The 17,934-nt window shown below is 43.3% G+C and overlaps 1 protein-coding gene across 1 annotated transcript in view; it reads right to left on the reverse strand.

Annotated features, from left to right (window-relative positions):
- The window catches only part of HTRA4 (HtrA serine peptidase 4), a 438,816-nt gene that overhangs the window by 54,029 nt on the left and 366,853 nt on the right, over positions 1 to 17,934 (reverse strand). Inside the window, exons 4-6 of the mRNA XM_085634576.1 lie at positions 15,328 to 15,522; positions 10,720 to 10,752; positions 8,230 to 8,344 (exon numbers count right to left, since the gene is read on the reverse strand). Coding sequence (XP_085490702.1) covers positions 8,230 to 8,344; positions 10,720 to 10,752; positions 15,328 to 15,522 — 343 coding nt within the window. The remainder of the gene's footprint in view (positions 1 to 8,229; positions 8,345 to 10,719; positions 10,753 to 15,327; positions 15,523 to 17,934) is intronic.

Consider the following 17,934-nt stretch of genomic DNA (forward strand, 5'->3'; position numbering starts at 1 on the left):
GAATATTGTGAATGATATCTCCACCTTTCTTTCCGATGTTTTTAATACAAGAATAGAAATTTCTATTGCAGAAATCATGCTGGGCACGTCAAATGCTATACGACCTAAACCTATGCATGGGTTAATATTCATTGCAATGGCTGTTTTTAGACTGTGTATTGCTTCAGCTTGGTTAGATACCAATGCCCCGGCGTTTCAACAATGGAGATCTCGGTTTTTAGCAATTTGCAGGCTAGAAGTAGCTATATATAAAAGAAAGGGCTATATCAAACGCAAAAAAGGGCTGGCAATCTGGGATCCTCTTCTACGATGGCTACAAAGATAATGCATATTATGTTCATTTTTTTTGCTGAAGTCTTTATCCATTTTAAGTCGTCCAAAACTTATTATGCTAAGATAAAAACTGTTATCTGTATGTATTGGATTGTTCTGAGCTAGGGTGGGGTTCATTATTTGTGGGGTAAATAAAAACGATTAAAAAAAAAAAGGGAAATGTAAAAACGTTTGCTTAACGTGAAAAAAAAGAGTAATACTAGGTCTTATTACGATACACTGTTGCGGTTTGGAACCGCCCAACCTGAGGTTGGCGGTTCCGACCTCAGGATTAAGATGTGATCGCACATAGGGCAGTCACAAATATCAATTTTTCAGTGGGCAAAAAAGGCCAGTAGCACAAGCTTCCATTGAAAAATGGATGTTCGTGAATATCCCTGCACCGTGTGGCAGGCACCATGCTATCCGTGCTACACAGTGCAGTGATGTTTAAGGGGACACCATAGGTGCCCCAATGCCGGATAGCGGTGAGCCAGATGGGGAAGGGGGCCCTGTTAGGGGCCCCGAAAGTCAATTTCCGACAGCCTGTCCATGTCGGAAAGGCTGACATGGAAAGGCTGTTGGAAATCCGACATTGTAATCTCGACAGCAGAGATGGGGCTAGCCCCGTCGTCATTCAAGGGATTATAATTCCGTTCCCCCCTAGGGTTTCCCTCCTAACACCATCATCATAATATGGTGGTCGGAGAGAAACCCTAGATGTCAGGTGGAAAGCCTCCAACAGACTGTGGGATGGCTTTCCGCTCGACATCCAAATCTGGCCCAATATTTTTTGTTATATATGAATCTAAGTTATTTTTTTATATTTATTGTAAATGTAGAACTAAAGAAAAATGCTACAGCTCTATTAATTTATTTGTAAAATAAATCTTTAATGTAAATATATTAAATTTAAGTAACTTATTTTGCTGAAGGTTAAAATGTCAAATAAATTCTCACCTAAATATTAATTTACATTATGTATTAATAATGAACAAGGATGCATAAAATTAATTACATTTAATGTAATTATATTTTAATAAAATCTAGTGTTACATTCATTTTTACATTTAAAAAAGTTATTAAAATATGTATGATTAATTAGTAAACTTGTACTATTTTTCTGTATTGTTTAACAATGAATTATAATTATTTATATTCTGATCTAGATTAAATAATTTAATTTAATGTACCATTATTTCCTAAGGGGTTTAAATTTTGGTTTAAATTTTGGTCTCTAACTCCATTATTTTGTATGGAAGGGTGTTGCAGTACCAGTGGTTGGCTATGTGCGATGCTGAATTTACTTAATTTCTAAGTTGAATAATGAACTACTGTTTTGGGTCCCTTTCAGGCTGTAGTAACTTTAGCAGTGCAGTTTGTGAATAGCAATGGACTTACTATTTTGTGGGATGGTGGATGTTGCTCCCTAAACTGTTCCCTGAGCCTTACTAAACCCCATCTTACTCCTCCCTAATATCCTCTCCTTTAGTTGTAAATATTCTCTATTTTCCAGCCATTCCTTGCTGTACCTACTACAAAAACCTTTACTACAGTGGGAGACTCCATAGTCAGGGTGAAGATCTCAATACAAAAAACAGAAAGGAGAGGTGAAGGCAGAAATTCTGCACATTGGTTTGTGAATAGCATATTGTGGTACTACAATACATACTACAAAATGTAGTTTGTGAACAGGCCCCCTAGTGGCTTGGCACTGTGGTTGAAAAGTGTCAAATGCAGGCCAGCTTAGACGCGAATGTGTGGAACTGGAAGAGTATGTTGAATTGACCCTGTCATGTTTTAACACCAGAAACTACTATTTCACATGTGACCCCTTTAGTGAACGCTGTTCTCACACTAATGCTTGACACTGCATTGTGCTTTAGTTCATTGTATGACTTGTGTGTGATTAAATTGGAAGGAAATTAATAAACATATTTTTGAAAACGATAACACAAGTTACTACCTGATCAAAAATATTTTAACCTACCCAGGAGTTTGGAATACATTTTAGTATCTGGCATATGTTTGCCCTTGTGACACACGGATGTGCTCATTTTTCATGAGCTAATCACCTTAGCCTAAAAAAGCTTCTATTACCGATGTCGGGTCTTTGGACACTAACCCATCTGAGGTAGACCTTTTTCACTTGTTATAAATTCTGTTACAACCCCATCTATGAAAATACTAAGACCATTCTGCATATCACAGTTTTTTTTTTAGAATTTTATATAGTGCGAACGCGACTCGAAGGTATCTGAGCGCTTTACATGAGCACCAGTTGTGTTACAGATGGACACATTCATTTTGCTAGCCACTGGAGATTAAGTGATTTGGCCAGAATCACAGAATGTTGAGCGTCCCTACTGAGATTCGAACCCAGTTCCCCAGCTCCAAGGTTGACCGCTCTAGCAATTAGACCACAATCTCTCCCCTAACTACTTTTACAGATGTTCATCTGTAAATAAGCATGTCTGAATGTACACTTTTGTTGGGAGCAGTCAATCTAATTTGATATGCATGTGTGAAGTGACGAAACGGATTAGTCTAACTTCGAAAGGGACTTTTAAACTTTCATTATGCTGGAAATGGCACTTTTTTTCTTTTTCAATGTAGTGAGAAAACACCGCCACAGAGATATGAAACATTTCTGTCTAATTACACCGAAAGTGATCTTCTATTGAGAACGTGCACGAAAGATCAGACATCCCACAATTACCAGAATTACTTCCTACTAATGTGATTTACTTACCACAATCAATGAAAAAATTAGATCCTGTATTACCATGGTGATTGATACGACTATAATAACTATTATAATGACTACATTAAAACACACTAGATATGTCATGTTGGTATTCTTTGAAGCTGTTAACAAACTGCCATTTGTAGAGTTGGTGAAATTGTAATAGTTTTGTCATATGTTACAAGTTCTACCAGTAGCCCTTTATTCATATTTTGTCTTTTGAGCTTGACTAGATAATTTCTTGCTTGTTTTCAAAGAAAGGTTTCTGAAATCTTTGTAGTGCAGGAATTTTGATCAACTGGAGCACCAACATCTATGAACCAAATGCACCACAGCACTGATTCTACAATTCAGAGCAACATGGAAGACCAGGCATGGTACCTGGAAGAGAGGGGGTCATGGAAGGTGGTGAAACAGGAATGCCCCCTGTAAGGAATGAGGGCACGTACTACAGCCTGGACTGACCAAACTGTATGTGTATCTGCTATCCTGAGTTTGTATTGGCTCTGTCAGCACACTAATCTGGTGTGTGCACTGTGACCTAGCCCTATCCATGATAGGGACAAGATTCAAAACCTGTTCTGTGACCTGGAGGGTGCAACATGCATGCCCTAATAATCAACATGGGACTACTGTCCATGTTTTGGGTTAAACACATAGAGAGGAGTGTGGCACTGACACTGGGGTTTGAAATTATCAGTTTTGTCCAGACCTTTTTCCTGTGTCTTAGAGCAGTGTGGGCTACTGACCCCACTGGTGTAAAGGTCTGCTTCAGGGTGACCTACAGACCCCTGCAATGTAATTTTGTGTGTGGGCTTGGAGGGTGAATTCATAGCACATGCATGGTAACCAAACTATACATGGTGAGAGTATGAGTGATGGGCACAGAGAGGCTCTATTTTGAATGGATCCAGGCTTAGCATGGCACAAGTTGGAGGGTATTTTACAACACCCACAGGCATTAGAAGTGTATTAACTTAATTCCTGCAGCTGGAGGGAGAAGACCCAGACGCTGAAGCGAGGGAGGATGGAGACAGGTTTACCCTTTGAAACTCTGCAAGGTCTTTTTAGTAAGGGACTGCTGACTAGATTTTCATGAGCACTGACATTTGATGACAGTTGGGAGAGGGGTTGAGTCAGTACATTTCTGTTGTTAAAGGTGGGGAAGTTTTCAGGCAGGACTAGTCCTTATGTTTTTCCCTGATTGCTGCTTCAGAAAGGCTGATGACATCCAAGTGCAGTGACAATATTCATTATACCATTGCTTTTGATAGTCCGGCTTGTTGTTATTATTGTCATTTGACCCGTTTGAGATACACATCAAGATTCCGTAGGAAACCTTGCCTTTTATGGCCGGGTTAGTACCCTGCAGCACCGACTCGACCGCTCCTAGCCCTGAAGAAGCCCACAAGGGTGAAACGAGTTGGCTGTTTTGCATTGTTTACCTGCATGAATAAAAGGATTGACAACAGCATTTGAAAAATTTGCCTCTGTCATTGTGCTCTTTCTCTGTGACATATGGACTAATCCTAGGACTATGGTTTAGATGTCTCTGTATATGTGCCTCTCTTATCTCTGTGTTCACATATTTAATTCAGGACCACCAACGGTGGCTGATCTTTAGAGGTGGGAATTGTGCACGAGTCTCTTTAGGAAACAGTAATTAAGTTTCCAACATACTTTTGCGTAACATCGGTAGTGGTGCGGCATCATATACCCTGCCACCGTGGGTCTGTGTGTCATAATCCCATATTCTTAAATGAGCTTGGGCTCTTGAACACACCCATTATTAGTCGATTTTCGGGATAGCAAACTATTGGTTTTTACTGGTTTAAAAGTGCAGATTCCTAAATATTAGAACGTACTTGATAGTTCCGAAAAGATCGTTTTTGCTAGTCTGTGGGTAGATGAGCCCAGTAGCAACTCAAAGGGATGGTGCAAAATTATGGTATAACAAGATCACTGTATATGTGCAGTGTACGGCTTCACTTATCATTACCTGACTTTTTCTCCTTACCTCTTCTATCGCTTTGCTAAAACAGTGAATATAGCACCTGGTTATCTCATACGGGCACTATACATTGAACTCGCGGAATGGTAAGCCAGATTCTGCAATAAACACAATGAATGTTTTTTCAAAACAGTAGCGTTTTTAGGAAGGCCAACGAATATAGCTTTTAATGCAAAAAAAAATGCGTTCAGTAACAATTTATTACAGAATGTAGCAATTAATGCAGTTATTGGCGATATGTTTACATATTGCAAGGAGTACGAATTTGCACTAACAGGGCCAAAGGTGCCTTTGGGACAATTTTGTTATATATAATTTTTTTGGGTCCTTACAATCTTTCAAAAATATCAAAATGCCAAGGAAAGCGTGTTTCAAAAGACAGGATTGAATGATGTAATATAACCACCACGTTTGTGCTACATAGCACTCAGAAGTGTCCCCAAGGTGCAACTGCAGGGTGATTAATTGAATAGCATATTTGAGAGATGGATCTTTCAGGCGGCTGTGGCCAATGCGTTATATCACATTAATTTGCTTGTTTCTTTATACACAGAACATTACAAAATATTGCACAGATAACTGGGAATATAAAGGCCGCGAACATACAATTCTAGCAAGGATTATGTTTTAATTAAACATGCACTCAATGCACTGATGCTTCGTTTAGTCCTTCATTTTATTAATGCTTTATTGGGCCAACTTACAGGTTGCCAAGAGTTGTCGATTATTGCAAATTCCAAACTTCTGGCACTGTTTTTCAAATATTACTACCTTTAGTTCAACACAGCCATTGATGGACTGATCAACTGTTCACAAGTCCATCCCAGAAATGTTTTCTTTAGTGGTGGCTGTATTGTGTTTGCTGAGTTCAGAGAGAACTGTTCGATGCAAACTATTGTGTGTCTGTATGGGTGCATTCTTACTGTTGTTGTTGTTTTGTTTGCTTGTTTGTCAAGAAATGTGGGGTGCCCAGCAGCAGGATGGAACAGCGATAACTAGATGGGCACATTGAAGTGTGAGGTCTCTGTACCTGATCAACATTAACATGTTGCAATATTTGGGTGCAGATAATGGGCATTCCAGGCTTCGAAACCCAGGAGAAATGTCAACCTCACTTGAAAAAATGTGTTAATTGGTCTTACGCCCTACCACTTTCAAATTCCACCAGCCGCCAGTGGCACTGGAATGGACAGTCTGTTATTGTACCTGTTGTTTGATTGTTGAGTTCGGAGCTCTCAAACTTCCTGGCAGGCCTTTCACTGCTTGCCCTCGCTACCCTGTCAGTCAAGTGTAGAAGGAGTGTACCTAGCTGAGTTTGCAGAACCACAGCAAGACCAACCTCAGAATACTAATAGGCATTGATATCATCCCATGGTTGAAGCCTAGAAGCGTCTGCATGCCCTGTCTGCAGATAGATCATATTACTATCAAGAAACTTTTAGGACAAAATACTAATATCAAGAATACACTATTAAGAGGTTCTTATAAATATTATCATTAGGTCACTGTAATAAAAATGAAAAATAACGATAAAAAATGCATTTTGTTGTCGATTCAAGAAGTAATAAGGTTGTTAAAAATCTTAGCTATTACTGATAGGGATAGGTGTAGAAACTTGTCAGCCTTTGAGAGACTGTCATTTGTCAAATTGATCCAGTGCTTGAAATGGAAAAATAGAAGTGCAAGCACTCTGGGCCAGAGTACCTGCTTGTTACTGAGAAGTGCTGGTACTCTTCAATTAAAAGTATTATATTTCTCTTGAGATGTGCCGGTACTCTGCCTCTCAAAATAAAAAAGTGCTGGTACTCAGTACTGGACTTTACCGGCCCATTTAAAGCACTGAATTGATCTCAAAGTAAACATGTACTTAAGGAGAAGTAGCGGTCCCCCGAAAAAGGCAGGTTTGGCATCCCAGTATGTTACCATCAAAGAATGTCCATGCTTATCTTAAAGGCATGCTCCTGCAAGTTTACTGAGAAGCATGTAAAGTTTAAGATTGGAGAAGTAATTTTCAGTTTTTGCACATGGTGGCAACAAGTAACCACGCATTGGTAATACAAGGAGATTTTAGCAGCAATGCCCCGTTCTGACACATGATGGCAGCAAGTAACCACACATTGGTAATAGAAGGAGATTTGAGCAGCAATCTCCAATTCTGACACATGGCGGCAGCAAGTAACCACACATTGGTAATAGAGGCATATTTGAGCAGCAATTTCCAGTTGTGACACATGGTGGCAGCAAGTAACCACACATTGGTAATAGAAGCAGATTTGAGCAGCAATTTCCAGTTGTGACACATGGTGGCACCAAGTAACCACACATTGGTAATAGAAGCAGATTTGAGCAGCAATTTCCAGTCCTGACAATGTGGCAGGAAGTAATCACACACTGGTAACATAAGATAATTTGAGCAGAAATTTCCATTCCTTACAGATGACGGCAGCAGGTAAACGTAAATGTAATTTATAAACGATCGTAGAAAATAGATATTCATTTTCTTCATCCAATTTAAAGTATTATCATCGGGTATTGGCAATTCACACCAGAAAACGATGTTCGACTAGTAGCTTTATTAGCCCCAGTTGACAGTTCTAATAAAATCTTTATGATTTCTGTCTTTCACCTTTTTTTGTTGTTGTTGCATATTTATATAGCGCGAACTGGACCCGAAGGAATTGGAGCGCTTTACATGAGCACCAGTTACGTTACACAAGAACACATTCATTTCTGGTAGGCACGTGGAGATTAAGTTATTTGCTCTGAATCAGAGGATACTGAATCGACCCCGAGGCTCGAACCTGGTTCCCCCTCTCCAGAGTCGGCAGCTTTGGCCGTTAGGCCACATCCACTACCTTCTGGTTTCAACTAAAACCATTTTACCTCTCACCACCACATTCCTCCCCTTCCCACCCGCTACTCACCCAGAACTATGAAGCAGCCTCCTCAACATCGATAATCATGTTACAAATGCCCAATAGAACAATAAATAAATGAATAAATACATCGACATAAAAAGAACTTGCACTTGGGGATTCCGAGTTTGCCAAATCTTCTGAGTATATGTAAATCAGTCTTTAAACTCTTCAAACTCACATTTCTTCGCCTTGAACAAATGAAATAAAAGCTATGACATATCATTTCACAAATAGGAGCTTACCTTTAATCTGGCGATCGTGAGATTCTGCCAGAAACTGGCGAATTCGGTCTGAGGGGATCGCAAAAGATATTCCAGCAGTCACCTTCAAGGTATTTATTCCTATGACTTCTCCGTCCTGCAGGGGGCGCAAGAAATAATGTAAACGAGCTCCGTTTTACACATTACATGGTCAAGAGGATGTCTTAGCACTCAAGAGTTGAAAGGTTAACAGTCCTAATAAAATACAATTAGGGTTCAATCACAATTTTGTGATGACGTCCTAAATCCACGAAAGTAATAGTTAAAGAAATGAAGGTGGCTTACCCCATCCAGCAGCAGGAAAACTAGAAACAAACCAGCTTGAGAGATGATTTGCTAAAGTGAATCCCTGTAATGATAGGCCGGCGGGTTGTAGAATGACATCTATTGGCAAAACTACTATATGCGTCTTTGGAGACAAAGGGGCAGATTTATGTTCCCTGGCGCATCCTTGCAAATCAGCATGGATGTGCCAGGGAAGATGCGTCACGAAAGTTTACCCTTGCGCCACAATAGATGTGTCGCATTTACAATGCAGCGCATTGTGGCGCAAGGATAAACAGTTGCGTGACGCATCTGATGGCGGAAGGTTGGCGCATTGCTGGAGTTGCGTCGCAAGCGCGACGCAGCTCCAGCAAGGCTCGGGGGTGCCCTATCGTTACAATGCTGCGTCAATCCTTACGCCTGCTTCAAGCAGGCACAGGGTTTTGACGCAGAATGGCCGGAAAAGTGACTGAGTGAAATCTTGTTCCTGCGCCAGAACGTCCCCCCCTGTGCAGGTACGCCCACATGTGGCGCAAGCTTGACAACGTGACGCATCTCCCTAGATGCGTCACGTTGTAAATGGGGTGCAACATGGCGCAGGGTTTACGCCGCCGCTGTGTCACAAAAGTGACGTAACGGCAGCATAAAAGTGGCGCAAGTCCGTTATAAATCTGCCCCAAAGAGTTGCACCCGCCAAATAACTCCTGGGGGTAGATATACTAAGGGTTGACGCAAAGCAGCGCAGCAAATTGAGGGGCATATGTACAAGCCTCTATCATCACCGGAGCATCACTTTTTTTTTAATGCTCTGGTGGCATAGCTGCATTTTCCATATTTCCGAGGAGGTGCTAAGCCAATTAATGTGGCTTAATGCCACCTTGTGAATATGCCCCTTTCCGCAACAGTCCTCTGCGGCAATGGGGCGTGCAATGGGTGTTGCTGTCAGCGTTCCTCTGCAACACTCATTGCTTTTTAACGCTACCCCATATTTACAAGGCTAAGGCTGCGCCAAAAACAGCGCCATTCTAACGCCATGGATTACCAGGCGTTAGAACGCGGATACGAGGAGAAATTAGTGGCTCATAATATGTGTATGTTAAAAGTATGTTCAAAGAACTTGTCACTGCAAGGTTAATGTGTTCAAACATGAAGCTTAATGCCAGTGTAGGAAATTTAAAATAAGCAGGCATCTATGTAAGGCCCTGGGGAACTTAGGGGCAACTGTGTAATGTCTGTGACGAGTATTGCCTTATCCCTCTGGAACCCCATGGACTAAGAGCTGTAAAGTCAAAAAACTGACATGACCTTGGGTATTGTGGCCTGCTCCTTGAGGGTGAAACTGAGATACAGGTAACCCATAAACAGTGTGACTTAATGGAAATGTCAAGTTAATGCAATTCATTTGTAAAAATAATAAGTATTACATTTTTTATGCTGATTTTTTCAGTAAATAAGCCACAGAATGGGGATAAAGGGCATCCCTTGTGCATGGAAGGGCTGTTTGCCCATTATCTCAAGGTTGGAAGAAGAGACAGGTGTAACTAGGTTGATTTTTGCTGGCTTTCTAAAAGTTAGTACCAGTGCTATTGTATTGTATTTTAGCATTTGCATAATACTTTATGCCCCACTGCAGGGCACTGGAGCACATTATCTGATGGGCAACACTCTACACCATGAGTGGCTGAAAAAAGGGTTGTATTTGTTGTTTGCTTACGTGGAAGACTTTTGAGATGTGTGTGAATGACCACAAATGTGCACGTATCTTTTATTAGGGTGTTGCTCCAGCACGACTAGGCAGCAGCAAAGCCCATTGATTTGTGTGCGTGGGTGTCCACACATGCGCATGGGTGCTGGTTCAAATGCGAAGAGGTATGATTGAGTTAGAGGGGTATGGTGGTTTTGAAGTCATGACACTGGATGAAGTTTTGAGAATTATTCATTTTTACAAAAATCACATTTTTGGATTTCGCGAAATCGAATAAACCACATGATTTACAAATTGACGACAAGTGGACTTTCCCCATCATTTTTGGGTTCAGGAGTAAATATGGTGCCAGTTCACTGTAAATTAACAGTGCTATCTGCATCCAAAAGTCTACAGAGATTGTTCGTGCATGAAAAGAGTAACAATGCACTTCAAACAACCTCTAAAGGACTCCTGGTTTTGTGAACCAAGATAGAATTACAAAGTAGCAAAGGTACACTTACCAAGTTTACAAGCGGTCCCCCAGAGTTTCCATACTGTAACCAAATAAAATAAAAACAGTATATATTAGCTTGTAGATACCAGAATGAAGTTCCTATAACATTGTAACCACTCAAAAAACGTTTACATGATTAGTTAGACACTACAAGTGAGGGAGGTATCAATATGTGAGTCAAAACAAGCTAGCGTCTGTATACTCGCCTATGTATGTACTCTACAGAACTACTTAAACCCCTTCGATGCGTGTGACGGAGCGGTTCCGTCATGCGCGTCGGTCGCGCTGTGAGCATGACGGAACCGGCCCCGCCCGCAGACGGAACCTTCAGCACGGCGCGGTAATCCGCGCAGCGCCGAAGGGGTTAAAATCTAAGCAAGGCTATTTTTTCTGACTCCTCCATAAAAGTGCTTTGGGCGGGGAAAGGAGTGGGGTGGAGATGGCTGTGTGCGAGAAGGGGATGGTGAACAATCATCGATGCAGGATAGTTTGGAAAACTTCTAGGGACAGATGGAAAGTGAGCAGAGCAAGGCTGGGCATTTGGAGCCCCTCCTCCGTCTCCCCCACCTTGCTTCCCCGATGACAGGTTCCATGTGCTCAATTCAGGAAGGGCCTCTAGACCTGGCACTTCGACTGAACTGGCTCTTCGACTGAACTGCAGACCACCCCTTCTACCACCCCCCAGCAACTTTAGACCCTAACGGGTGAATATCCGCTCTCTATAAGAATCCCGATTGATTGATTGATGATGCTAATCTTTGCATGCAAGCACCCTTTTGGATTCCTATGGCCACCCTCACACCAGCAAACTGGCGGTGCCAGGCAAGTGGATCAGGGAGATAGGTCCATGTTAGGGAGTGCAAATCCAGAGAGGCAGTGTGCATGGAGGCCGCTACCCTCCCTAGCTGAAACAATCCCCCGTGCCGGATTCAGAGGGGAGCACAATGACACCCCCGCCTGTTGCGTCATTTACAAAGCATGCACTTTCTGTCAAGACCATTTACCCTCACCTCTCCTACATTTAAATTACCATAGGTCCTTCCTGTTGTCTCGTGAAGAATGTAATTCCAATAACAGCTGGCACTTTTTAATCTGTTTTATCATATTAACCACACGTACCATTAGACCGTCCATGATTTACACGCTGAATAGGCTCTTGATAATGTTATGCTCTGTTTTAATTACCATGGTTAGCTTCATTAAATGTATTGTTTTTACCTGCTTATGTCTTGTTACTAGGTGAACGCTTATGTATTCAGCTGGACGCTGATTTTTTTGAAAGTACCATGGAACGTCTGAGCAACATCAGCAGTACATCATGGTAATGTCCTGGCATATGACAGCAACACAACAGCATTTCCTACCAGCTGTAGTTCAGGATTTGTAGCATTCTGAATGGATATTTAATGATACTGAATTCATGGTGGATATTATATATTCTAGCATAGTATTTAAAATAGGGATTATTTCCACGAGTACTGGATTTTTGAAGTTTCTACTGTGGCACAGTATATGAGATACATAGTTTACCTACTGTTCCACTAACAATTTTTCACAGCCAGTTTCCACAGTACATACTATTTCTGATGGCTCAAGGTCGTGGGCGGCCAAAACGCGTAATGGCAGACAATCCACAATAAATCAAATACTATGCACATTAATTGGGGGTCAGTGTCAGTTCTGTCATGAGCGGGATTTGGAAGTAGACGGAGCTCTCGCATATATATATATAGATTAACAGAGGAGGCACTTTAGTTGACATTGAGGGTCCCTGTATGCTTCACCACGCAGCGGTCTGACATCTCGTGAGGGGTGCCCAGTTCGTGACCAAGATGAGGTCCTATATTCTCTCCCTCCAGGTAATGGAGTTGGATCGTCCCTAGGGGAGATTCTTGGCCTCTACACTACACTCTAGGTACACTTAGAGTAGGGTTTTGCACAGTAGGAATACACCTGATTACTGCCTTGTTTATATGCCTGTATATATACACTGTGTTAGCACCATGGTAGAACTGTACCTACTATTTACTCATTTGGTGTTTGTAATCACTTTCATCTGCTTCTGCCTACTGAATATCGCAGTACATGTATTCTATACAAGAATAATGTTGTTTCAATAATTATATTGAAAACGTCCCACTGTGTATTCTGTATATTTCTTTGTGCACAAATAAGCACAAGTGATTGAGCGAAAGGTTCTGATCTGTTTCCACGGTCCCTGAGGGGTCAGGGTTGTCATGTTCAGTGGTTGCCAGAAATGATTTGCTCCCTGGTAAGGTTAGGGGGCCTTATGGTGGCACTGTGAGCTGGCTGGGCTCTACGCTAACATATCCTGCGGGGATGCCCGAAATCAGTCTAGGCACCTCACCCAAAGTTCATGTTGACCAAACTAATGTGCAGATCCTACGGATTAGTGGGAACTACATGACAGTCAGGTAAAACGTGCATGTGAAGCCAGTGAAACTCTATGACATGCAAAAGCATAGTTTGTTCAGTCACTTCAGCTGTGTTGGAAGATGGATGGGTATCTAGCCGAAAATTGACCATAGGCTCTGCAGTGGATTTGCTTGGTACGAGTGTGTCTCAGACAGGGTGATAGACTAGCCTCCATTGTTGGAAATTACCTTAAATGCTGTTTAAGGGCTCAAAACAACCTCATCCATTTAGCATCATGGAGCAGCGTTAAGTTCTGGCATATTAAAAGGCTCCAGTGGTATTTTTGCATGGTGATTCATTTAGATTGTCCTGTGACGCATGGCGTTCCTGGGCTATACCTCCATTTTCCTTTTGGCCAAACAATACCCCATGTTTGCAACTGTTTTAATCAGGTTGCTGGAACTCAGCTTTGTGGTTAAAATTGTGTCATGAAGTACAAATATATTTCTGCCTTCAAATGAAGTCCATAAATGTTGTGTGTTTCATGTACTGCCCTAAGGGGGATGGTATGCCGTGGCGTAGGTCCCATGCTCACTGTATCACTGGAACCAAGTTGTACCTAGCTGATGAGCCCATAACTTGGGTGAAAACACCAGTCCTGGGTTGCTTGTGTTCTGGTCTGGGCGGTCCAGGCTTGGTAGTTCGGGCTGGACGGTTCCCATGAGGACTAGGGTCAAGACTGACTTGGCTGGGTCCAAACTGAGGTGGAATGGTGAGCAGAAGAACGATGGGTTGAAGTGCTACCCTGAGTGATTGCCAGTGACTAGACTTAGTGCAAGTGACCTCTAATCACCTTTTGTGTGTTTCATGTACCACCCTAAGTGGTGAGTACGCCCATATTTGGTTTCCATGCTCACTGTGTCACTGGAACCAAGCTGTACCTGGCTGATGAGCCCATATCTAGGGTGGAACCGGTTTTGGGTTGCTTGTATTCCGGTTTATGGAGGACCTGGCTTGGCAGTTCGGGCCAGACTGTTTCCCTGAGGAGCAGGGTCAAGACTGATGTGCATACGACTGACCAAAATAACGATGGGTTGGAGTGCTACCCTGAGCGATTGCCAGTGGCTAGATTCATTGTATGCAGTCTCCTATCAACGTTTTTGTGTTTCAAATAAACTCCAGCAGTGCGATACATCTATATACGGCTGTAGTTATCTCAATATCAAGTACTGAGGGGCCTATTTACGAAAAAAATAATGCAGTACAGCACAGCAAGTCACCTTGCTGTGATGAACTGTGTGAGAGGGAAGGGCAGGAATGCACTGTATTTAAGGCAATACAGAGCATTTCTGTCATTTTCCGTGCGCTGGCACCCTTTTTGCAGCCTAGCACCAACACAAGCACCCTTGCACCATGGGTCAAGGGTGCCTGTGTCGCGTGCAGGATTGTTTTTGTGCAGGAAGGGATACAATCCTGGGAGACATATTCCTCTTTCTATATGTGCTTCAGAATGCAGCACACATAGAAAGAGGAAGAAGCAAGGAGAAATAGAGATATTTCTCCTCCCTACACATACCCTGGGAAGGTGTAACCTTTTGGCACATTCTCAGCTTTCCCAGTACCGGTAAATCTGGGAACACCCACACAACACCCAGCGATTTGCGCTGCATTACGTTACTCCAGATTTATGGAGCCACTCAGGGCCACGCAAAGTGGCTTTGCGTGGCTTCATAAACCTTACTGACGGTTTGCGTCGCACATGTACCACCTTGCATGGTACAAACGTTATGCAAACCTCCCTGTAAATAAGCCCCTGAGTGTGCATTTGAAAGAAAGTTATTCTAAGAAGAAAGAAATCTGAAGATACAGACATCCCAGGAATTGCATAAGGCCTAAGCAGTTGGCACTTCGCTCAAGGGGCTTCTCTTCCAGCATATACTCGGATGTCACTACTCACTAGTCATCTGTAAGACATTATTACAGCAGACTAGTTATTTGACTGACTTAATAAAGTTGAATAGTGATTTCATAACCAGAGTAAATGTTTTTGGGTAAAGTGTGTCATATAACTGCTGCTACGCTACTGAATGCAATGTATAGCGGCTTGCAGGCTACAACATTTAAAACATACATTAATCTGTATTTAATTTTACAAACAGAGCGAAAGCTGCATTACCTAAAAAACAGTATGAACTGATTTTCAAGTAGTCATGCAGATAATACTTAAGTCTAAACTTACATTGATGATGGCATCCGTCTGGATATATTCCATGTCAGAGTCCTTCAGCCCAAGCTCTTTGCCACCTCTTTGCGTGGTACTGATGATTCCTGTTGTTACCGTGTTTTGTAAGGAGAAGGGGCTTCCCAGAGCAACCACGAATTCTCCAGGCCGCAGGTCTGATGATCTCCCCAGAAGTAATACTGGAAGTGGTGCCTGTGTAGGAAGAATTGGATGGGTTATCATCTTTAAATCTCAGATCTGACACAGAATACTGGACAGCAGTGGGAGACTGACCCATGCATGGATGACGTTGCCAGAACGTGGCCTGAACGCCTAGAAAGCAGCAGGAAGCAAGCAATCAGCTGCGGGGTAGCACCAGTCGATGGGAAAACTCTGGCACCAACGCCCACTAAGGCTGCAGGGGCCATGAACTAAGCCGGAGCTTGGAGAGTGGCCCTGGTGCCTGGCCCAGAACCCAGAACCCACAGGGTCCACCGACCTGCGGCATGCTACCTGCTCCTGTGAGCAGGCTCTCCCGTCTGCCTCCTTGTTCCCCCAGCTGACTTGAAGTGAGGCGCTAATGGTGGAGGCAGTGGGGCTGGCACCTAACGTGCCATACTGGGAGCAGGTGTGGGAGCTTTGAGCCCGAGTGTGGGAGCACCGACAGCACCGAAACTGCAGCAAGACTGCAGCATGGTAGGTGCTGTTCTTCAGGGCGAGGGCCACGATGAGCAGATGCAGCCAGTTGGGTGCTGGTGCAGCTTGCACACCGTGTTGCCTTCCCCCACCCCTTTCCTCTCATTGTTAATTTCCTCCTTTCACCCATGGTGGGCCGAACTAGTGGCCAAACAAGTGGCCAACCAGTGGATTTTAAAAATTGTCACACAGATATAGAGTCAGCACCCCAGTCCAGCCCAACGCCTCAATTTAAAAGCTGCCACATTGTCAACACATTTTCAAAAGTTTAGCCCAGCCAACAGCCCTATTGACATCCAGACTGGTTGCCAGGCACACCGGTGCACAGCCAATCCCTGCTCCCCGCCCCCTGCATCTTTGAGACACGGAGCAGCGATCCTTCGCTGAAGCCTGCTCGTGCCCCACTCCTGGCTAAAGACAGCAAACACAGCAAAACAAACCAAAAAAAACACAAGGAGGACCCGCACGGGGGGGGGGGGGGGGAGTGGGTGAGGGTTTGTTCCTAGAAAAAGTCAAATGATCAGCTAATCAGTGGGCTCAACATCACTTAAGTGCTGGGAAATCCAGAAGTATCAGGTACTGAAAACAACAAAGCTACATAGGGGTATTTCAATCAACATGAAGGAACTCTAAAGAACCTAAGTGCAATAAGCTAGGGACCACCAGCAAACAAAGTCTGCTTCAAAGTTTGCTACAGTGAAAAGTTGAAGACCAGTGCAGCACAACAGAACCTGACAGGACAGGGGATCAAACCACCCCGTCAACCTGCCCTGTCACCGCAGCATCATGTTACGCTGCTATCACAAGCAATACCAGCCATATCCAACTATGAGGTTGGGGAGAATGAGAAACTCCCCACAACACAGAAGCAAATGGAAGAAACCCATCGCCAGTACAACACCACCAGTACAACACCACTAGTAAACATCAGTGAGATCGGGGTTTACCCTGACAGCCAGCCAAAAATTACCACCAAGTTCCAACCTCAGAAGGACTCAGGTATTGCCATGTACTCAGCAATCACACCAGTTGTGGGGCTACCAGTCCCTCTCACGCCAACCATCTTCATACAAACGATAGGTCAAACTTCTAACTGAACTCTACCCAGCGACTCTGGAATAACGCCGGTACCCCAAATTGATCTTTAGATGAGCATGCCCAACAACATTCTGAGTCAATGTTTTGGAACGCCTGACAGCCCCGAGGAAGCAACAAGTGGGAGCCCCAAGAGCCACGACAGCACAAATAAGAATGAGGATTTCAAGCTGGAGCCCTGTTTCAGCAAAAATATCTCAAACAGCCCAGCAGTGGCTAGTGGGCAATGAAATCTTGACCCAAGCAAACACACAGCTTGCCAGCAACTCGGAGAACCCCTATAGGATTCTAGAGCAATCAGAAAACAAACCATCATGCTGTGCAGTGGGGCTCAGTTCAGGAAGTGGCCCCCCAAAACAGACCCACGATACAATTCAACTGGAGGGTGAGGAAGGTTCAAGAGGGCTAAAAAGCAAAGTAAGGACCAACACAGCCCAAGACCACTTCACTCCGGCAACGAATGCTACTGAAGCAGAAATGGAATTCTCTGACTTAATGCAAGAAGAGTGGGGTGAGCTGATGGCCTCATATGTATCAGAGAAACACCACGAGAGCAAACTGACCAGTCAACAAATGGCAGTACTCAGTCAAAATAGATGTAAAATTGAGTTAGTGAACACTGTAGCAGTCCACGTGGCTGGCATCGAAGGCAAAATTGCCGACAGGAAATGAAGCTCAAGATGACACATTGGAACTTACCCCTAAATGTATGTGCATTCCTGTCCTGGAGAAGCTGAACACTCTACCCGAGGCCTGGGGGAGATCATTGAGGACTTAAAAGCAATCAAGAAGGTAAAAGCAAATGTGGAACCGTCCTTATGGCAGGAATGGGAG

The sequence above is a fragment of the Triturus cristatus genome, chromosome 11 (genome assembly GCF_964204655.1).
Source record: "Triturus cristatus chromosome 11, aTriCri1.1, whole genome shotgun sequence".
NCBI lineage: Eukaryota > Metazoa > Chordata > Amphibia > Caudata > Salamandridae > Triturus > Triturus cristatus.